General features: G+C 42.7%; 1 protein-coding gene across 1 annotated transcript in view; it reads left to right on the top strand.

Annotated features, from left to right (window-relative positions):
* LOC137375056 (sentrin-specific protease 5-like) overlaps positions 1-13,094 on the top strand; it is a 29,474-nt gene extending 16,380 nt beyond the window's left edge. Inside the window, exons 7-10 of the mRNA XM_068041682.1 lie at positions 1,026-1,163; positions 5,994-6,077; positions 6,805-6,855; positions 10,377-13,094. Of these exons, the coding sequence (XP_067897783.1) occupies positions 1,026-1,163; positions 5,994-6,077; positions 6,805-6,855; positions 10,377-10,487 (384 nt within the window). The 3' untranslated portion in view covers positions 10,488-13,094. The remainder of the gene's footprint in view (positions 1-1,025; positions 1,164-5,993; positions 6,078-6,804; positions 6,856-10,376) is intronic.
* Positions 13,095-23,659: the final 10,565 nt, after the last annotated feature.

Raw genomic sequence — 23,659 nt, forward strand, 5'->3', positions numbered from 1 at the left:
TCAGTGGACACGTCCACAGGATGGAAGACATTCGCATACCCAAGGACCTTCTACATGGTGAGGTAGCCAGGGCCGGACAACCAGTGAAGCTCCGCTTCAAGGATGATTGCAAGCGTGACACGAAGGCCCTAAATGTCGACTATCGCACATGGGAGTCACGATCTGGTGAAAGAGGAAAATGGCGACACATCCTGTGGACTGGTGTGCACTACCACGATGACCACTAGCTACAGCAACTTGGCAACAGGCGCCAATGGCTGAAAACAACAACTCGGCGTCACTTGGCAGCTTCACATGCGGCGCTTGTGGCAAAACCGGCGCCTCAAGGATTGGCCTTCACAGCCATCGACAAAGGTGCACCAAGAGAAGACATCCCACCTAAATGGATTGTTGCTGCATGCCCATCTTTTGTAGATGGAAGGATGCCAACTATGTGAAGTTTTAACTCCTTTAATGTGCAGATTTTTAAACTCCCCAGTCTTAAGTTTTTCTTTATTGTGGACTTGACCTGTTACAGTATATGCTCAGAATAGTTTCTCTCAGGCTCGGGGTGTTTACATTATAAAAATTAAACATGACTGAATCAGGTTTCAAATTTTATTGTGGTTGCTACCTCATGGATAGAAATTCTCAACAACGTGGACCAAAATGGCATTAAAATTGTCTTTCATGATCATACTAAAGCAGAGTTCATCAGAATAGACAAGATATGCTAAAAAGGCATGCCATTCACTCCAAAGAATTAAATTAAACTCAGCTTCTAATCATGTCTCCTAATACTGCACAAAAAATACTCTCATTCCCAGTTCATGATTTTAAAAGAAGTCTTGGATGTTGTCTTTTTTCCTTCCAGTTCAAAGCCAGCTGTAAAATCCCAGCATTTTTGCTACATTTTTCTACATTGCCTCTGCCTTCTCATAAGTTTGGTTTCCAAACTACTTAATCTGTGATGTTGAAGCTGCAAGGTCTTGTTTTCTTCAGATGATCGGTCCACCTAACTGGAAGATTTTTTTCTCTTTGTTCAGGTGGATTTATTCAGTAAAGCCCTGTTACTAATCCCTATTCATTTGGAAATCCATTGGTCGTTGCTAACAGTTGATCTTCCAAATAGGAAAATTTGCCTCTACGATTCTCAAGGCATCCATTTTAATTCCTGTGTTCAGGTAAGACAATCATTTGAATAATTTCCAGTCAGATTTTTAGCGCTTTGGATTGTGCTTTCCTGAAGTCAATGACATGCTGGAATCAGATTCCTTGAGCACTGGTGAAAGCCCTCCTGAATGGCAACGTTTCATGATTAAGTCCATACAGTGTGTATTAGTGGATCATTCAACCATGGAGCCTGGTCCTCTCCTTGCGAGCACAGTTCATATTGCTGACTTATCAACAGTGAGGAGGAACCCTGCCTGATTTTTCTTTTCTTCCCTTTCTAGCCTAGGGATAGTGAGGGCAGTTGTAGCATTCCCAACCTGAGCAGTTAATTCAGTACAGGCCAAGGTTCAAACCTTTCTGTTTGCACAGCATATAATTTCCCAGAGTAGCTATTCTCTGGAAGTTGTTTCTTCTAGGTTGAAAAATGGTCAAGTGGAATTCTGAGTGACGGTAAAAGTCTTTTCAGCTATTTGGATACGGAAAGTAGACATCTGTGTAATTTACATATGTGCATTTTATGGTTACATCTGGGATGTAATTTGTTCCTCCAGTATTTTAAGATTCCTTAACTCAGTACTGATGTATTTTATCAGACACCACTATATATGGTCAAATAAACTTTTACCCTTGTAGAAAGCGCCATATATAAATGCCACTAATGAGAAGATTAATAAATGCTTCACTAAATAGGCATAAAATCTATTTGTGCTTTATGTAAGAATTTACTGTCTGGAATCATCACTCTGTAGGTTGGTTTAATGTCTGAATCTATTTGCTGGTCAATCATTGTTATTGATACATCATTAAATATACTGGTAAACTAACAAACTAATGTTCATTCCCAAACCAACTCTATACTACAACAATAATTAAATGTCACTGTTCTTCTTCATTCAGTAAGTGAACACAAAGTATGAACCTTTCGACTCTTCTGTTTGAATGCTACCGTGCAATGTAATGGTTAATGTTAATGACAGGAATAGCCGTAGCTCAATTGGTCGCAGTCAAGGTTGTGGTTTCAAGTCCCACTCCAGGACTTGAGCACATTAGTGTACTCTAGTATCAGCCTTCAATTCTGAGAGTGTGCTGCACTGTCTTTTTGGTGAGACATTAAAATGAGGCCCGATCTGCCCTCTCAGGTATACATAAAAGATCCCACGGCACTATTTTGAAGAGCAGGAGAGTTATTTCCAGTGTCCTGGTCAATATTTTTCCCTTCATCAACATCACGAAAACAGATCGTCTGATCATATCAATTTGCTGCTTGTGGGAGCTTGTGCACAAACTGGCTGCTGTGTTTCCTATATTACAACAGTGACCACTTCAAAAGTATTTCTTTGGCTGTAAAGTGCTTTGGCGCGTCCTGTGGTTATGAAAGACAGTATATAAAAGCGAGGGTTTTTTTTTTTTAAACAGTCGGTGACCTCCCTCAATGTCACCGATACCTTTGGTTTAATATTCAGTTCCATTAATCCTTAACCTGTAGGGGTGACCCAGTGACAAAATGTAGCAGTACTTTGTGTTTTGGACCTGTAAGAGTGATGGAGGATGAGGCTTCAAGTGTCAGCATTAGTGGTAGTGAATTGGTAATCTCCCAAACAGAACTGAAGTTACTATTCTGGAGAAAGAATTGGGAGAATTTACTAGGCATTGAGGCAATATTTTATCTGGGTTGTGTCCACTGGTCTACAGTCCAGATGAGAACAACAAACGCATGTGTAATTCACCCATGTAACCCACTGATCGCTCTTTGACAGAGTGCTGATTATTTTACTCAATATCTCAGGAGAATGAATTTTTGAGGTCCTCTAGGTGAGGCTTTGTTAACTAAGGGATGGAGAATTTTACAGTGTCCCTGGTGTCACCCATCATCTGAAAAGTCAAGTAGAGCACAAACTGAAAGCAGGGCAAAGCTCTTTCTGTTTCTCCCCCAACCCCCCCCCCCCCCCCCCCCCCCCCACCCTTGCTGCCAAAAATGTGCCCTAATCAGAAACTAAGAAGCATCCATTTGCCAAACCAGCTACCCTTCTGGCCTCTTTAAATGAGATTGCCAATTTGTGCTCGATGTGCATCCACATTGCATAAATGATTCAGAACTGGATCACAATCCCCATAAGTCAATTCACTTACCCTACATACGACTGGCAGAGGATTTTTGCATTTCATCCGTCTAAACTGGAATCAAACGGAGTGTCAGCAAGAACAGTAAGCATCACCCAGTTGTCTTCAGTGTGCTCTTCGCAAACCATCTCATCGTATTTTTTTTAAACAGGCACTGTTTAATATTTAGAAAAGTGGCAGATGCTGTAAATGTAAAAATACTGCATTCAAAATTGTGTACTGAGGTGTGAACTGGGAGGGGGTTTGACGCTATCTTTTAAAATGTGTGCAGGAAGTTCCTTTGCATCGCTTCCTGCAGTAAATCAAAATGTCTGCTTTATTTATGGAATCCTGTTGGGACAGGAGAATCTAAGCCATTTATTTATGTAACATATACACACACACCTTCCCTCAAGTAGGTATCTGATCTTTGCTGCTGAGCTACTCTGGTCTGCTTTCCCCTTTTAATGTGCGACTGGCAGCACACCTGGTATGGTTCCCTGTTTTGTTCCTTTGTAGAAATCTGAGAAAAATAGAAAGTGCAGCAGGTAGGCCAAACCAGTAACAGCAGATAGCAAGATTCAGTCAGATTATCTAGCTGAGGCTATAATCTTCATTTTCAGTTTCTGGTTTTAACTAACTAAATGTTAATTATTTCATTCTTATCCCTTTTGGTTATGCTATCCACCATTCTTAAAAAAAAAAAGAGCAAATGTTGAGTCTTGAAGCAGAGAATTGGATCTAAGTGGCAAAGTAGAAGAATGGGGATCAGAAATGAGAGGCAAATGGTTTGAACAGAAAGGTTGAATGAGAGTGGAATAAAAATGCAGAAATCAGAAAAAAGTGGGAGAAAGAAAGACTTGAGTTAGACTGTTAATCTCAATATGTGGAGGGGGTCGGTGGGGGAGGGGGGGGGGGGGCTCGCCTTGATTCCTTTATAAAAGTCCTCAGTACGGCCAGTATGCGTGAAAAAATGCAATTACTGTCCATTCCAGATTTTTGGTTGGTTATTCCCAAAACAGAAAGTGGTGTAAAGGAACTATTGGGGCTTTGAAGAAGACAGGCCAAATGTCGAGCACCAAAAAAATCAGGTGAGCAGCAGGATTTGTTTTTTTGCTAGCAACGGGCAATTAGGTGTTGAATCCTTTGGTACTAGGGTTCTGATAAATCATTGGTATAGGGTTATTCCAATAGAAGGTGGACTGGGTTGTGACTTCATTCCAGTGAAGTAAGCCTGAACAGACAACTCAGACTTTGAGATGTTATTAAAGGAAACCCCTTGACGAGTAAGAAAATTGTAGAGCACTGAACATTTTGCTTTTGCACCGATTCTTCAGTAGCATTGCCAAAATTCAGAAGCTTTGTTTATAGTACTTATTGATTTTTAAAATATTATTATTTCACTTGTGTCTTCATTTCATTGCTGGCCGGTGGGCAGAAGATACGTTCTTTCTCTCTGTTGCATCAGCCACTGTGAGCAAGAGCAGCCTCAGCGTGGTGGTTATCAAGTAATTATATACTTAAATGTAAACCTTCCTACCTCTGCAATTACTTCAGGCTCCATTGCCAGCTTCCATGATGGCTTGGCCAAGACTAGCAGCTTGACATTTGATGAATCCTGGACACAAACTGATACCACCCTCCTTTGACATGGTGTGTTGGTACATCATGGCACCAATAGCACCAGCTTGTCAAGCAGGTTATTATAATTTAGTTATAATCTCTTGTCTGCATTTCAGCACATCTATAGTTAGCAAAGTTGTTCTTGAAACATTAAGTCCTCGAGGCGGCCAACATCCCCAGCTTATACACGCTACTGAGTCAGCGGCACTTGAGATGGCTTGGCCATGTGAGCCGCATGGAAGATGGCAGGATCCCCAAAGACACATTGTACAGCGAGCTCGCCACTGGTATCAGACCCACCAGCTGTCCATGTCTCCGCTTTAAAGACGTCTGCAAACGCGACATGAAGTCCTGTGACATTGATCACAAGTCGTGGGAGTCAGTTGCCAGCGTTCGCCAGAGCTGGCGGGCAGCCATTAAGGTGGGGCTAAAGTGTGGCGAGTCTAAGAGACTTAGCAGTTGGCAGGAAAAAAGAAAAAAGCGCAAGGGGAGAGCCAACTGTGTAACAGCCCCGACAAACAAATTTTTCTGCAGCACCTGTGGAAGAGCCTGTCACTCTAGAATTGGCCTTTATAGCCACTCCAGGTGCTGCTCCACACACCACTGACCACCTCCAGGCGCTTACCCATTGTCTCTCGAGATAAGGAGGCCAAAGAAGAAGTTTAAAGGAATGCTCTGGGAACTGCTGTGGGCTACAAAAAGATCAGACTCGAATAAGATTATAGAGTTCTTTTATGCCTTTACAAAGGAAAATTGTAACTTTAAAAAAAGGAGTGTGCAACTCCATTCCCTAAGATGTTGCTGGAACTGTTGCAGTTGGATTTTTAAACATTAATACCCAGAGTTTTGGTGAATAACTTGAAATGGACTTGGTTTTGATCTCCCTTGCAGCTAACTGGGGTAATGTATTGGAGGGTAACTGACACTTGTGGAATCATATCCCAGCCAGAAGTAAAGCCCTTCAGGGAGGAATTAAAATTGATAGGGAGAGAGGTGGTTGGACCTAGGTTTGAGTTCCCATTCCCAGTGTAGCAGCCTGGAGCACGTTCAAAATGGTACACGTTTTTGCTTCTTATTTCTTGCTGTCCATCTGATGTGCCTGACTTTCTGGTTCACAGAACATTCTGAAGTATTTAAAGACAGAAGCAGGTGAGAGGAATCGTCCCGCATTCCTAGAAGGGTGGAAAGCTTTTGCCACGACGGTAAGGTTCAGGCAGACTAACCTGCTTTAGAGGTTTCATTTGTAGTCCGTCTTCAGAAGTGCATAATGTTCAACTTGTAGGCTGCAGATTGCAACTGAAACTGCTTCAGATGTAACCATAAATTGTGCATGTGCTTCTTTTGCTTTGTAAAAACTAAGGTGTAAGGTATTCTGCCTTTACATGCTTTTGGTAGAGGTGGGGTGTTTTCCATTCCCCACATAAGGGAAGCAGACAAATTCTCCCTCCGTAAAATTTCATAATCCCTAAACTCTGACTCTTATTTCTGGGTTTGTTTTTGTAATAATATTTGTAATATTATCAATCTGTACAAATTAAATTGTTTAACTTATAGGGTCTATTTTGCATACCCTTATTCATATGAAGATAGGTTGTAAACTACAGTTTTTTAATGTGTTCGTCATAACTGCCTGACTTCCTCCAGTAACATATACTAAAACAGACTGATCAGATGTTTAATCCTTGTGCTGGGTTATCTGGTTAGTAATAGTGTTGCTACAGTTTACTTCAGAGCCTCTGCTGAGGGACAAAAACAGTTGTTTTATAAATCTGGCTGGGCGGTTCTTATGTGTGGATGTGATTTGGGTTAACAGTGATGGAACAGTGAAGTCAGCAGAAGAAATTTGGAGGATGTTTTTTTTTGTAAAAGCAGAATTGAACTATTTGCATACTTTCTATTTAATGCCTGTGTTCTTCTCTCCCCCCATAGTGTATTCCTCAACAGAAAAATGATAGCGACTGTGGTGTGTTTGTTCTTCAGGTAGGGTGACCGCTTATCTTCCCTGATTTAATTATGTAATTAAAATGAAATGTTGTGAAACATAGTAACTAATAAAATGCTCAAATCACCTCTGAAGGCTGAAGATGGTTTCTCGCCAACAATGATTGGAACCTCTGCATGTGAAGCAGACTTGATACATATTAAGAACAAAGCCACAAATGGATTATATCCAGTATCATGAAGGGAGGAAGTTGCCTTGTCATTTTTATTTTTAGGACATGCGTAGTAGATTTTAAATGAATAATTTTTGAATGTTTTTGAGGTTCACTAGGGCCACTCGTCCTAGTGAAACTGTAACCGAGCAGTGATTACGACCACCTCAGGCAAAATGTGGAAGTAAAGCCTTTCATTTGCATGTTGCGACATCAGATCTGTCATTACATACAATGATCCATTTGAAGTGCCCTTTGTTAGGGGAGTAGCTGGGAGAAAATCCAAAATTGATAAATTACAGGCTGATCTATATTAATTCTGTAATGTTTGTAGTGCAAGAAAATGTTTTGTGGACAAAATAAATGTCAAAATAAAAAACATCTGCAAATATTTGAATCAGAAATTAACATCTGAAAAGACAGATTAATGTTGAGATTTGAAGCAGTAAGCTATCTTTTCTCTCTTCAGATGCAATAGGCCTGCATATTTTTTATTGATCAAAATAAGATACTTGGTTAAATGTCCTCACACAAGCGTACAACAGGAAATTGGGTGCCAGAAATCTGGACTCTCTGAAACTACCATTTTTAACATTTCAGAACACCTACTGTAATGCTGAACGATCACCATAGGTTATGGTAATGCTGCTGAAATAGCAGGGTATTACTGTAATTCCACTAAAGTACACACTTCAATAAACCCATCAATTTGAAGTTTTTAAAATCTGTTCTATGTGTTCCCCTTTTGGCTTGATTTCTGACAAGTTTTCTTCAATATTTTTGTTGAAATAAACTTGCTTCCCTTCAGAATCTCAATTTGCTCTGAAACTGGTGCCCCATTTGTAGCATTTGATTTCTGGCTTTTTTAAAATCTTTAATCTTGAAGAATAGAGAGCAAGAACGTAAGAGTTTGTCCTAGTCACATCGCCATATAAAACTTGACACATCCAGGCATGGTTGAACATTCCAAGGACTTTGAGACAGCTAAAACATCCTAAAGAACTTGGTGACCTGAAATAAGTGACCTCAATGATGGACCACAGATTAAAAACGCCTTAACTATAATGTCCTTGATTTTACTTCTGTTTTGTGGTAAACATGACTTGTGTTGACTATATTGACAATAGCAGATTACTGCCTCAGACTGCAATACAACCTGACACTATCAGTTTGGGTGCATCTCGCCCTTGTTCTACAGCGCCAGGAAAAATTTGCTGCTTGGAATAGACTTTGTTTTCCTATATCCATTAGTGAAAGATTGTTAGAACTTATAGGTTGAGGAAAATGGTTGTAAAGAAAGACTAAAGTGCAGTTTTTTTTTATTCGTTCCTGGAATGTGGGTGTCGCTGGCTAGGCCAGCATTTATTGCCCATCCCTAATTGCCCTTGAGAAGGTGGCGGTGAGCCGCTGCAGTCCATGTGGGGTAGGTACACCTACAGTGCTGTTAGGAAGGGAGTTCCAGGAGTTTGACCCAGCGAAAGTGAAGGAATGGCGATATAGTTCCAAGTCAAGATGGTATGTGACTTGGATGTGAACTTGCAGGTGGTGGTGTTCCCATGCATCTGCTTCCCTTATCCTTCAAGGTGGTAGAGGTCATGGGTTTGGAAGGTGCTGTCTAAGGAGTCTTGGTGCGTTGCTGCAGTGCATCTTGTAGATGGTACACACTTCTGCCACTGTGCATCGGTGGTGGAGGGAGTGAATGTTTGCGGATGGGGTGCCAATCAAGCGGACTGCTTTGTCCTGGATGGTGTCGAGCTTCTTGAGTGTTGGAGCTGCACCCATCCAGGCAAGTAGAGAGAGTATTCCATCATACCTGATTTGTGCCTGATAGATGGTGGACAGGCTTTGGGGAGTCAGGAGGTGAGTTATTCGCTGCAGGATTCCTACTCTCTGACCTACTGTTGTAGCCATGTTATTTATCTGGCTACTCCAGTTCAGTTTCTAACCATCTCCCCTTGACAGTCAATGGCTTCACCATTGCTGAATCCCCCACTATCAACATCCTGGGGGTTGCCATTGACCAGAAACTTAACATGTAAATACTGTGGTTCCAAGAGCAGGTCAGAGGCTGGGAATTTGGTGGTGAGTAACTCACTGCCTGACTCCCCAAAGCCTTTCCACCATCTACGAGTCACACTCCACTTGCCTGGATGAGTGCAGCTCCAATAGCACTGCTCGACACCATCCAGGACAAAGCAGCCTGCTTGGTTCAACCACCTTTAAACTTTGCTTCCTCCACCACCGGCACACAGCAACAGTGTGTACCATATACAAAATATACAAGGCAGCAACTCGCCAAGCTCCTTTTGATAGCACTTTCCAAACCCTCGACCTCAGCCACCTAGAAGGACAAGGGCAGCGGATGCATGGGGACGCGTTACCACCATCTGCAAGTTCAACTCCAAGTCACACGTCATCCTAGCTTGGAACTATTGCTGTTCCTTCATTGTCACTGGGTCAAAATCCTGGAGCAACTTCACCACCCACCACCCCCGCAACCCAAAACAACACTGTGGGTCTACCTACACCACATGGACTGCAGCAGTTCAAGAACGTGACTCACCACCACTTTCTCTAGGGCAATTAGGGATGGGCAGTAAATGCTGACCTTGCCAGCAATGCTCACATTCCATGAATGAATTTTTTTTTAAAAAAGGCTTGCTTGGTGTGTCTAAGCTAGTGGCTGACAAGCAGATTCAGACAAGAGGAGTGAGAAAGGACTCCCCATAATGAACTGAGTGGATTGTTGGGGTTTAATATGTGCAAGTACAAGTAAATAAAGATAATTTAACCTACCCCTGTCATTTAGGTACATGTGCTACTTGGGTTCAGTACATTTCAACTTGTAGTGTGTGTCAGCTTGGCAGTACTAAGTCAGGGGGTTATGGATTCAAGCCCCACTCCAGTGTATAATCAAGGTTGACACTCTAGTGCTGCCGTGGCATTAATGCCTGTTTTGTCTGTTCAGCTGTTGTATGTCACAGATGCTGTAGCAGGGACTTTTTCGATGTTCTGACCAAAGTTCCTCCCTCGGTCAATACCACCAAAAAAAAAAGTTTGTTTTATTGCTGTTTCTGCAGTGTTAGTGTGCGCAATGTAGATCCCACATTAGTCTGTTGTATTATTTATTTAAATCTTTGAGAAATGTGATAGGGTGCTATATAAATGCTTCCTCCCCCCACCCCTTCCCCTTTTCTGTCCTGGTTCTTCTGTTCTCTGTTGAATTGGCATGAGTGTGGCTCTTGGTGTGTTTTCCCAATTCCTGACAATACTTCTACTCACTAATTTATTTAAAAGAATTTGAAACCTTTTCAATGTGCTGACGCTGTGTTTCCATTGCCCCTCTAGTACTGCAAGTGCCTGGCTCTAGGAAGACCCTTTCAGTTTTCTCAGAAAGACATGCCTGAAGTAAGAAAACTGATCTACAGAGAACTGTGCGAGTGCAAGCTTATGGAGTGAGCTGGCAGGAAGGAGCTGATTGAAACTCCTCACAGGAAATTTCATTCCAGGAGATTGGTATGGCCAGTACTGTTACATGACGGATGGAAGGAGGAGAGAGAGAGAGAGAGAGAAGGCAGGGAGGAAGTACTGAAGGCGCAGTAGCAGTGTTTACCTCCTTTCCAGGTGCATGCATGGCCTGAGCACCTTCAGACTTAATAAAAGCACAACTTTGCTCGATTGGCCTGTTGCTGACAAATTGCATGTAGCAGTAGACTATAAATTTAGACTTCCTTATTGTCTGCATATTTTGAGAACCTCTAAGTAAAGGAAGTAGTAAAATTTACATTAACTTAAGGGGAAACTGAAGTCTTAGTGTAGAATTTGTTCCAGGTATTAAGTGAGAACCCCTCTTCATATCCACTGGGGAGATTTTCACTTTTTTCACAGGTGTTTAATGACCATTAGGTCATTGTGTTGAGCTGCAGCATGTTTAAAAGTGAAAATAGTGTCATTCAAAAAACACAGTAACTCTGGGGTCAGTTCTGTGAATGTCAAAGGCGATGGTAACACTGAACATTAATACTGTAAATCTTACATGTTTAACCCAAGGCAAATTTCCTATCTTTTTTCTGATTTTTTCATACACATTTAATGGGCTGTGCTTCTCCATTTCATGAGTGAAATAATGAAATGGATTTGCTGGAGTGACAATTATAATTTGATCTCAGTTGGTGTATCTGTTTGCCTTGCTTAATACTGATGGAAAGCCTTTTCCCTTTCTGCTTAAGCAGAAATATTATTTTCTATTTTATTTACTGCTGCTAACTTTGGACGTTTTACTCTGAAAGATGAAGGACTAATCAGTGTCCGTGTTGACGTTCTTTCGATTTAAACATCGAGAACCTGAGGTTAGCATTTATTGTCCATCCCTAGTTGCCCTGAGAAGGTAATGGTGGGCTTCCTTGAACCAACAGCGATTTGAGGTAACAGGGCATTTGAGTCAACCACTTTGGTATGGTACTGCATTCACATAGGCCAAATTGGGTAAGGACACAGGTTTTCTATTTTTGTTCAACAATAATCTGATACCTTCAAGCTCATTTTACTGATGCCTTTTAACATGAATTAAAATTCACAAACTGCCATGGTGGGATTTGATCTCACATACCTGGAGTTATTAGTCCAGTAATGCAACCATTACACTACTGTACCCTGTACCTACTTTTATAGTTACATTCTTCCTTTAAATTCTTTTTTAAAAAGTCAAATTATGTGATTTATAACCTAGAAAACTGGTATCTTACCAGTGTGAACATTTTTTTATTTTGTCTTTATTTAAAACAAAAAGATGGAAACTAAGTGGAGGAGTTCTTGAAAATGGATTGAGTCAGTGTTTGAGGGTGAGAATTATTCTAGATAATGCTCAGTTTTGGGACATAGGGGAAAGTGTAAACTGCTGTCCTCATACTGTGCTCTGCAATGGTATTGCAAATAGATTTCAGATTTTCAGAAATTGAGTGTTTGATTTTTTTTCTCCCTTAATTAAATAGTTTCTAACTTTTGTCCCTTAATTTTACAGTCTGCACTCAGTAATTCTACAATATATATATATCCAATGCTTTGGTAAGGAAAGAATGTATTCCACTGTGACAGTCGATTGTCCCAATTACTTAAATTCAAATCTGTAAGTGAAAAAATGATTAAAACTTCCTTCTATAATGGGAAGCACCAGAGGCATTTAACTAAGTATTTCAGTCAGAAATTGATCTTTACCTCACTTTAAATGCTGGAAACTTGCATATGGAAGTTGTGGTTATGATTCTAGGAATAAACTGCCTTATTTTGGTACTGTGGTTCCACATTCCTCGAAGGAGCTTTTAAATCTGAATTTCCAGACCCTCATGGACACCATCTAGTTGTACTGAACCTGTGTTCATGGGATTGAGCAATGGCAGTGCGTTGTACAGCCAAAACCCTTATGAGGATGCAAAGATGCAATTAAATATTTATAAAAGCTACTTTGTACTGACCTAAAACTATTCTTGGTACATTATCCATTGTATTGTATCCAGGACCCCACCAAGTCTTTTACAGGTTAGGAGATAAAAGATGTGTTGCGTTACAAACATTAGTGCAATAATAGAAGTTGAGTAAAGTAGATTTTTTTTTTACTCACGCAAGGAGAACTGTTGTAATTAGTTCTATGTTATGGAAATTGAACAATAAAGTATTTGAGGAGTATCTAGCCCTTTCTTACTGCCCTTCCTACATCTTTTGTTCCCTTAGTGTGTGGTGTGACCTTCCTTTCTTTTGGGAGTTTTTTTGGCATACTTTGTTTACTGTTTGGAGATTTTGGTTAATTGCGCTGTTTAACTGAGAATGAAGTAGGTCACACTGTTCTGTCTCAGTATAATGTGTTTTTGAATATGTAACATTGTTTGACGTAGGATCTGTGTGTTTTAGTTCTGTTGCATTAGTGCATCCAAACACACTTTCCAGTCCATTTTGAACTTAATTTTGGACACTGCCTAAAGTATTTGTATGATGCTGTTATTCACATGTTCAAATTAAGTTACCCTAAATCTGAAATATTAACATTACAAATATAAAAATGGTGTAAATTTTTTGAAGTTTGTATGCATATTAATTTCAGCACGTTAAATGATTACCACCTAAATGTGGAAAAAAGATTTTTTTTCTTGCAAGGGTCGTTAATCTTAAATTTTGTTGATACTTGCAACTACTTTGTTGCATGACAAATGCCCTTAGTTGTTGATGGTCTAGTCTTTAGAACAAGCCGTGAAATTGCTTCACAGGTGCCGTCTGCAGGTGGGCCTCGTGTCTCCTTAAAGGAGAAGTCACTTTCTTCTAATCAACTAGTATTATACGGTAAGACTTCATTGTTGCCAATCTCTCAGGGTAACAGTCCCCCTTGAGTTGGAATTATCACCAAAAGCTTTGGTAAATCCCACTGCTAATATACAGAACTAGCATGGTGGCCTCTGCAAGTTTTGTAGAATGAGATTAACACTGTGCAACAAAACCAGTTGGAATCTAGTCTTTCTGCTATGTTTGCATGTTAACAACAATTTGAAGACTGGGAGCGGGTTTCTACGCAGTTGAATGGGGACGTAAATGCATGCTCCCAGTGTCAAACTTGTAATCTTGCTGATATAACAGGCAGCCACATAGGGCTGGCAAGGCCAGCAATTTCAGGGTGTGTACCATGTATAAAAAAAAAAACAAAATGGGAAAATATCTTCTGGTAAGGCTTATTTTTATTTGCAAAGCTCATCTTTAGAATCAGCAAACACAAGACGTTGCTTTAACCTTGAATAATCTCAGCTCTGCATCTTGAAGGCATTAAAAAGAAAAGACTTGCATTTATGTCGCACTTTTCACAATAACTGGATGTCTCGAAGCACTTTACAGCCAAGGAAGTGTTTTTGAAGTGTGGTCACTTGTTATAATAAATGGTGTTCAATGACTGGGAATTCCATTTAGTGATGGAATCCTTCCTCATCTGCATGCATTGCTGCACTTAACACTTCTGTGTGTTCAGGATCTGAACTCTTATGAAACTAAGAAATAACATAGATGTTGCTTTTCCATAATATAAAAGCAAAATACTGCAGATGCTAGAAATCTTAAACACAAACAAGAAATGCTGGAAATACTCAGCAGGTCTGGCAGCATCTGTGGAGAGAGAAGCAGAGTTAATGTTTCAGGTCAGTGACCCTTCAGAACTAGCAAATGTTAGAAATAAGGTTATAAGCAAGTAAAGCGGAGGTGGGGCAAGAGATAACAAAGGAGAAGGTGTCGATAGGACTAGGTCACAGAATAGCTGTGGAGCAAAGGCAAACAATATGTTAATGGTGTGTTGAAAGACAAAGCATTAGTACAGATAGGGTGTTAATAGACTGAAAATTGAACATGAAAAAAACTGGGTAAGCAAACTGAACAAACTAAGATGAAATAAAATAAAATAAACACAAAAAAATGTGTATATAAAAAAAGGAAAAAGAAAAAAAAACTGAAAATAAAAGTAACTGGGGGGCCCGTCATGCTCTGAAATTATTGAACTTAATGTTCAGTCTGGCAGGTTGTAGTGTGCCAAATTGGTAAATGAGATGGTGTTCCTTGAGCTTGCGTTGATGTTCACTGCAGCAATCCCAGGACAGAGATGTGAGCATGAGGGGAGTGTTGAAATGGCAAGCAACCGGAAGCTCGGGGTCCTGCTTGCGGACTGAGTGGAGGTGTTCCGCAATGCGGTCACTCAGTCTGCGTTTGGTCTCCTCAATGTAGAGCAGCGAATACAGTATACTACATTGAAAGAAGTACAAGTAAATCACTGCTTCACTTGAAAGGAGTGTTTGGGGCCTGGGCTAGTGACGAGAGAGGAGGTAAATGGGCAGGTATTACACCTCCTGCGATTGCAGGGGAAGGTGCCATGTGAAGGGTACGAGGTGGTGGGGGTAATGGAGGAGTGGACCAGGGTGTCACGGAGGGAACGATCCCTTCGGAATGCTGATGGGAAGGGGGGGAAAGATGCGCTTGGTAGTGGCATCATGCTGGAGGTAGCGGAAATGGCGGAGGATGATCCTTTGGATATGGAGGCTGATGGGTGGAAAGTGAAGACAAGGGGAACCCTGTCGCGGTTCTGGGAGGGAGGGGTGAGGGTAGAGGTGTGGGAAATGGGCCGGACACGGTTGAGGGCCCTGTCAACCACTGCGGGGGACTCCTCGGTTGAGGAAAAAGGAAGACAGATCAGAAGCGCTGTCATGGATGTTGCTTTTATATTCAGTTATGAGCAAAGATATAAAGACAAAACATTAAGAAATTTCAGTTCATTTCTTTACAGTGAGGAAATAAAAAGCAGCTACTGGCAAGCAAAAGCCGAACTTAAGCAAGGAGTCAGGAGGGCTAAAAGGGGTCATGAAAAGTCATTGGCAAACAGGATTAAGGATAATCCCAAGGCTTTTCATACGTATATAAAGAGCAAGAGGGTAATTGGGGAAATGGTTGGCCCGCTCAAGGACAGAGAAGGGAATCTATGGGTGAAGCCAGAGGAAATGGGCAAGGTACTAAATGAGTACTTTGCATCAGTATTCACTAAAGAGAAGGACCTGGTGGATGATGAGCCGAGGGGAGGGAGTGTAGATAGTCTCAGTCATCTCATTATCAAAAAGGAGGAGGTGTTGGGTGTCTTGCAAAGCATTAAGGTAGATAAGTCCCCAGGGCCTGATGGGATCTACCCCAGAATACTAAGGGAGGCAAGGGAAGAAATTGCTGGGGCCTTGACAGAAATCTTTGCATCCTCATTGGCTACAGGTGAGGTCCCAGAGGACTGGAGAATAGCCAATGTTGTTCCTTTGTTTAAGAAGGGTAGCAAGGATAATCTAGGAAATTATAGACCTGTGAGCCTTACATCAGTGGTAGGGAAATAATTAGAGAGGATTCTGTGGGACAACATGTACTCCCATTTGGAAACAAACTTATTAGCGAGAGGCAGCATGGTTTTGTGAAGGGGAGGTTGTGTCTCACTAATTTGATTGAGTTTTTTGAGGAAGTGACAAAGATGATTGATGAGGGAAGGGCAGTGGACGTTGTCCATATGGACTTCAGTAAAGCCTTTGACAAGGTCCCTCATGGCAGACTGGTGCAAAAGGTGAAGTCACACGGGATCAGAGGTGAGCTGGCAAGATGGGTACAGAACTGGCTCAGTCATAGAAGACAGGGTAGCAGTGGAAGGATGCTTTTCTGAATGGAGGGATGTGACTAGTGGTGTTACGCAGGGATCAGTGCTGGGACTTTTGCTCTTCGTAGTATATATAAATGGTTTGGAGGAAAATGTAGCTGGTCTGATTAGTAAGTTTGCGGACGACACAAAGGTTGGTGGAGTTGCGGATAGTGATGAGGATTGTCAGAGGATACAGCAGGATATAGATCGGTTGGAGACTTGGGCGGAGAAATGGCAGATGGAGTTTAATCTGCACAAATGTGAGGTAATGCATTTTGGAAGGTCTAATGCAGGTGGGAGGTATACAGTAAATGGCAGAACCCATAGGAGTATTGACAGGCAGAGAGATCTGGGCATACAGGTCCACAGGTCACTGAAAGTGGCAACGCAGGTGGATAAGGTAGTCAAGAAGGCATACGGCATGCTTGCCTTCATCGGTCGGGGCATAGAGTATAAAAATTGGTAAGTCATGCTGCAGCTGTACAGAACTTTAGTTAGGCCACACTTAGAATATTGCGTGCAGTTCTGGTCGCCGCACTACCAGAAGGACGTGGAGGCTTTGGAGAGGGTACAGAAGAGGTTTACCAGGATGATGCCTGGTCTGGAGGGCATTAGCGATGAGGAGAGGTTGGATAAACTCGGATTGTTTTCACTGGAACGACGGAGGTGGAGGGGTGACGTGATAGAGATTTACAAAGTTATGAGCGGCATGGACAGAGTGGATAGTCAGAAGCTTTTTCCCAGGGTGGAAGAGTCAGCTACTAGGGGACATAGGTTGAAGGTGAAAGGGGCAAAGTTTAGAGGGGATGTGCGAGGCAAGTTCTTTACACAGAGGGTGGTGAGTGCCTGAAACTTGCTGTCGGGGGAGATGGTGGAAGCAGATATGATAATGATGTTTAAGAGGCATCTTGACAAATACATGAATAGGATGGGAATAGAGGGATACGGTCCCCAGAAGTGCAGAAGGTTTTAGTTTAGGCAGGCATCAAGATCGGCGCAGGCTCAGAGGGCCGAATGGCCTGTTTCTGTGCTGTACTGTACTTTGTTCTTTGTCCAAAAGCCACATTGATATAACTGTAATTGACTGACTAATGTCGTGAAATTCACAACCCACCTGTCCGGAGATGCTGTGCGCAAGCAACCCCAACATACAGAATGAAATGTGGAAGTCAGCCAGTTTGAGCCCAAACTTACCCTGACATGATTGGCTCTGAATAGTTATAATATTCAGAATAAACTTTCTCAGTTGGAGGTTTCTTCAGGTATGCATCAATGATCACTGCAGGTTAGAATCAAGTGCTGGAGACCACGAGACTCTGCTTTGGATAACCTCTGCCCATAACCTATCACCCTTGTGCTTACTGACCTACATTGGCTCCTGTTTAAGCAATGCCTTGATTTTAAAATGCTCATCCTTGTTTTCAAATCCCTCCATAGCCTCACCCCTCTATATCTCTATAACCCTCCAACCCTGCAATCCTCAAAGGTATCTGCACTCATCTAATTCTGGACTCTTGAACACCTCTGATTTTAATGGCTCCACCATTGGTGCTCATGCTCCACTCTCTAGGCCCCAAGCTCTGGAATTCCCTCCCTACACCTCTCCATCTCTCTTTCCTCCTTTAAGACGTTTCTTAAAATCTCTTTGAACAAAGTTTTGGCCATCTAACCTAATATCTCCTTATGCCTGTGTCCTCAGTACCTTGCTCTACGGCAGCGAGGCCTGGACAACGTATGCCAGCCAAGAGCGACGTCTCAATTCATTCCATCTTCGCTGCCTTCGGAGAATACTTGGCATCAGGTGGCAGGACTATATCTCCAACACAGAAGTCCTTGAAGCGGCCAACACCCCCAGCTTTTACACACTACTGAGTCAGCGGCGCTTGAGATGGCTTGGCCATGTGAGCCGCATGGAAGATGGCAGGATCCCCAAAGACACATTGTACAGCGAGCTCGCCACTGGTATCAGACCCACCGGCCGTCCATGTCTCCGTTATAAAGACGTCTGCAAACGCGACATGAAATCGTGTGACATTGATCACAAGTCGTGGGAGTCAGTTGCCAGCATTCGCCAGAGCTGGCGGGCAGCCATAAAGACAGGGCTAAATTGTGGCGAGTCGAAGAGACTTAGTAGTTGGCAGGAAAAAAGACAGAGGCGCAAGGGGAGAGCCAACTGTGCAACAGCCCCAACAAACAAATTTCTCTGCAGCACCTGTGGAAGAGCCTGTCACTCCAGAATTGGCCTTTATAGCCACTCCAGGCGCTGCTTCACAAACCACTGACCACCTCCAGGCGCGTATCCATTGTCTCTCGAGATAAGGAGGCCCAAAAGAAAAGAAAAAAGAAGTTAGGTGTCATATTTTGCTTTATAATGCCCCTGTGAAGGGCCTTGTATGTTAAAGCTGCTATGTAAATATAAGTTTGTGCTTGAGGGATTTCCACCTGGACTCTACCATAAAGTGGTGAATTTCTTCCATGGTAGTCCCATCATGTCAGTACCATGTGTAACAATCAGTATTCTTATATTGGAACCAAGATTCTGCAATCCTCATCTGGCATTTATTGACAGGGCCACCACCTTCCAGGGGCCTGGATCATATCATTCATGGGCCACCTCCCCTTGTGGCCCAAATGTTGGGTATATATTTGCTGGATTACAGATAGTAACACCTTGTGAAATTTTGGACTCAGTCTGCTGAAGATCTACCAACCTCAGGCAATGTATTGAACCACATTCACTTAGCGTCTCGGATGTCCTGTTACCTCCTAAGTGCCATGGTGACATGGAAGTGGGGACATGGCTCAAAATTTCCCTCTCCCTGGCTCCACCCTCCACCCCCTCCCCTGTCAGTGCCTGTCATGCTTTCTTCTGTTCCGATGGCCATGTGGAGTGGTCTTTGGCAGGGCCTTCATGGGCTCCAAAACCCAGAGGATGTTGGCCAAGAGCATCTGAGCAGTCAGAGCAGGGACTGGATGATATTAAATTATTCTTCCTTCAATCATAGATGGGCAGGCAATGGGGGAGGGTGTTGGTGAAGAGAAAAGAGAGCACTCTAAGGTGAAAGTTCTCTGCACAGTATTCTACTTTAAAGCAGAATTAATGCTGTGGAAGACACATACCAAAAGGGACATTAGTTTCTCACCTTTCATTTCCCATTGCAGTGAGCTGATGCTACTTTAGCAGCCACTGGTAAAGCGGATCCAGTTGACAGCATGCCTTGTTCCAGCAGGCTACAAATGCTTGCCACCACTTGATGCAAAATCCTAAACTTCCTGAGACTGGTCGAGGAAGCTAATCCTCTGATTATAGACCCTGTGGGCCGGGTATGACCTCCTGTGAGCTTCACTTTACTGCTGATCCCCTCTCTCCTGTGGAGTTGCAGGTCTGTGAGGAGCAGGGTATTGCTAGTGAAGGTCCTATTGTTCCTAGCGCTGTTACCGGTCGTCTTGGTGCTCATCAAAGGTCCAATATAACACAGCATAAGTGGCATCCGTGCTGATCTGATAGCTAAGTGCTCCAAACTGCAAATCAGAACTTCAAACCTCTGATGTGTCAATGACACTTCCACAATATGTAATGTAATCTCTTAGCACAAATTCCGTGAACAAACACTTTCACACAAGCAGGTGACTGTGAATACTGGGTACTGACTGGCATATTTCTGTCATGGCTTCAGCCCCCTTAATCACTGTTGTCTTCTCACCTTGCTTTAACTGGTGAGTTCCGGGAAGCCAAAGCCAAACTCCAAAAGCCACGTTGAAATAACTGTAATTGAACGACTAATGTATTGAAATTGACAACCCACCTCTCCTGAGAGGCTGTGTGCAAGTAACCCCAACGTATAGAATAAAATGTGCTCATATTTTTCTCGGATTTCACCCCCACCGCCACCCAACCCCACACACTCATACGAAGATGCAAACATACACACATATGAATTAAGAGCAGGAATAGGTCACTCGGCCCCTTGATCCTGCGCCGCCATTCAACAAGATCATGGCTGATCTGATTGTAACTGCAACTCCACATTCCCGCCTACCCCGATAACCTTTCAGCTGCTTGCTTATCAAGAATCTCTGCCTTAAAAATATTCAAAGACTCTGCTTCCACCATCATTTGCAAGCAGTGTTGAGAGCAAACTATGTACAGAACTTCTGTCCAGGGTGTTGCAGTTGCAGAGTGACTATGGCTTCTAGTCACATGACTACATCCTGGTACTTAGCTCATTAGCATACTGAGTTCTTAAAGGGACTCTTGAAGTGATCATACAACATCCCCTTTCTTTCCAAAGATAAGTCTCATACGCTATTGGATAACATCAAAATTAGTTCTACAGGGATAGAGATTATAAAATTTACAAGTATGAAGATAGGGATTGTGAAATTTACGAGTGCAGAAGCTTAAGAGTCCATGTATCATTTCGGTGGTTTGACAACTCTTGCAGATCTTGTTATGGTATAACCTTCTGGAAATGTGAATTTCACCCTTGGTTGTTTTTGGTTTGCAGACATGTTTTCAATGTGTTGGTTGTTGTCCTGTTGTTCCATCACACCCTCATCGTCGGAGTGTGTTCTTTTGAGTCCGCTGTGCGCAATTGGAGTATTGCACATTTCTCATTGTGGGGCTTCGGTTCCTCCTCAACACTGCTGTGCAAGATATTGTAGCCTCGTAGGACCTAGCCTCACTGCATACATTGGATACCTCTGCGGGTAACCATGTTCTCATTGTGGGTGTATGACCCTGACCTTTTGTCCTATGTGCAGCTGAGGTAGTTCTGCCCCTGCATGTCAGTCATGCACCATCTTCATTCTCCCTTGTTTTTCGAGCAGTGTCTCCTGCAATTTGGAGAATTTGGATGGATGTTGGCTTGGCAGAATTGTTTGCACATGTCTGCCAAACATGATCTCTGCTGGTGATGACAAGCCCATATCCATAGGTGTAGCTTTGAGGTGTAACATGGCAAGACGAAAATCTTGTTTCATTGCCCTACATTTCAGAATAAGTGATTTAACTGTGCGAACCATTCGTTCGACAAGACCATGAGATCTAGGGTAATGTGGTGAGGACGTCACATAGTTTATGCCCCATTTGGCGCACACATCTGTGAAAGGTTTGCCCGTATACTGTGGCCCATTGTCCGAAATAATTTCTTCAGGTGCACCGAATAGACTGAACGTGGCACTCAATGTGCCTACAACTACAGTGCTTGAAGTATCTTTTACCTGTATGACAACTGGAAATTTGGAGACAAAATCGGTGACTTAGATAAAGTCATCTCCATTCACAGAAAACAAATCAGTGGCAATTTTGGACCAAGGGACTAATGGAATCTCGTGAGGGTGTAGAGGTTCTTTACATTGTTGTGGCTGGTGGCTCTGGCATGCCTCGCACATCCTCACTAACTTTTTGATGTCACCGTTGATCCTTGGCCAATAAACAGTATCTCGTGTCAGTCATCTCGTTCACTCTATGCCTTGGTAAAGTTGTGACAAGATGTCCTGTCACAGAGCTTTGGGCACAATCACTTGTTTTCCTTTGAAGGTGATGCCTCTTGCGATACTGAGTTCATCTCTATAAGGCCAAAAGCATCTGAGGGTTTCTGGCACCTATTTTACCATATCAGGACAACCTTCTATGATGACTCTTCACAGTGACCTCAGTTGTGGGTCATTGGCTTTTTCTGATTGTAGTTGGTCACATTTGTGCAGACCAAAATGCAATAAATCTATTTTGAGTACATCTTCCACCTCAATGTCCATGCTGTCTACTTATAGATCCAGTGGAACTTCTGCATTCTTCTTCAGGTTTGGCAATCTGCTTAGCGTATCCGAGGTGACCATTTTGGTACCCGGTTTGTAGCAAATGTCGAAGTCGTACCCCTGTGCTTTCATTCAGTCACTGTAGTCGAGGTGGTGCACTTGTCAATGATTTGTGCCAGATCATCTCCAGTGGTTTGTGGTCAGTTTCCACCGTGAACTGCTTAACGAACAGGTAGGTGTGGAACCTTGTGATCCCAAACACCAGAGCAAGTGTTTCACGCTCTATGTTTGAGTAATTGGATTAAGCTGAGGATAAAGACTTGGAGCTGAATGCTATTGGTTTGCCATTCTGCAGGATGCACGCTCCTAGCCCTTTCTGTGAGGTGTCAACTCCAGGATTGTCGTCTTCCTTGGATCGTAGTACTGCAGGGTACAGGTTTCTGCTGACAATGCTTGTTTCAGAGACTCAAACATATACTGATCGCCCTCCTGCCATACATATGGTACGTCTTTCATTAAAGAGCTCTCTCAATGATGATGCTTTGTCAGAAAAATTTGGAGTGTATGGTGCCAAGTGTTGTGGGGTAGGCATACGCCTTACATCTTCAACTTTGCCTGGGTCAGCACACAAGATGGAGCCAAAGAAATTGATCTGACTTACACTCACCTGGCACTTCTTGCTGTTAAAGGTGAGCCCTTCGCGATGAGTTATTGCCATCAGTGAATGAAGATTTCGATCATGCTCTTCTTTGGTTTTGCCCATTACCACAATATCATCAGCAATGCATATACATGCAGGCACATTTTCTATAATTCTGTCCATATGCTGCTGAAACAGATCTTGACTGACAGATAAGCTGAAGGGTAGTCTCTGGAAGCAATATCTTCCATAAGGTGTTCTGAAGATGGTGGCTTCCTGAGATTCCTTAGCTAGATTTACTGACCCTGTGAACTCCAGATTCAATTTCTCTAGTGTTGGAATCTTGTGGGGACATCCCTTTAGGGAGAGGTTTAGATGCTTTGGATCTAGACCCTGATTACTCCATCCTTCTTTAGTACGCGTGTTATTGAGTTGCACCAGTCTGTGCGATGATGCACATGACAGATGATGCTATTGCATTCCATGTCATCCAACTTGCACTTAAGCTTTTCTTGTATGTGCACACTGCACTTTCTGGGAGGGTCGATTGACGGAATGTCATCCTTTCTGAGGTGCAGTACGACATCACCTTTGAAATCTGTGGCGTCGAACCTGTGTACATTTGTTGTAGGTCATGCACTGACTCAATGCAGGTACCCTTGGTCTCTTCTGCTGTAGTGGGTACCGTGGTACCCATGAGAGGTATAGACAGGGTGGATAGCAAGAAGCTTTTTCCCAGAGTGGGGGATTCAATTACTAGGGGTCACGAGTTCAAAGTGAGAGGGGAAAAGTTTAGGGGGGATATGCGTGGAAAGTTCTTTACGCAGAGGGTGGTGGGTGCCTGGAACGCGTTGCCAGCGGAGGTGGTAGACGCGGGCACGATAGCGTCTTTTAAGATGTATCTAGACAGATATGTGAATGGGCAGGAAGCAAAGAGATACAGACCCTTAGAAAATAGGCGACATGTTTAGATAGAGGAACTGGTTCGGTGCAGGCTTGGAGGGCCGAAGGGCCTGTTCCTGTGCTGTAATTTTCTTTGTTCTTTGTGGT

Source organism: Heterodontus francisci, chromosome 11 (assembly GCF_036365525.1).
Source record: "Heterodontus francisci isolate sHetFra1 chromosome 11, sHetFra1.hap1, whole genome shotgun sequence".
NCBI lineage: Eukaryota > Metazoa > Chordata > Chondrichthyes > Heterodontiformes > Heterodontidae > Heterodontus > Heterodontus francisci.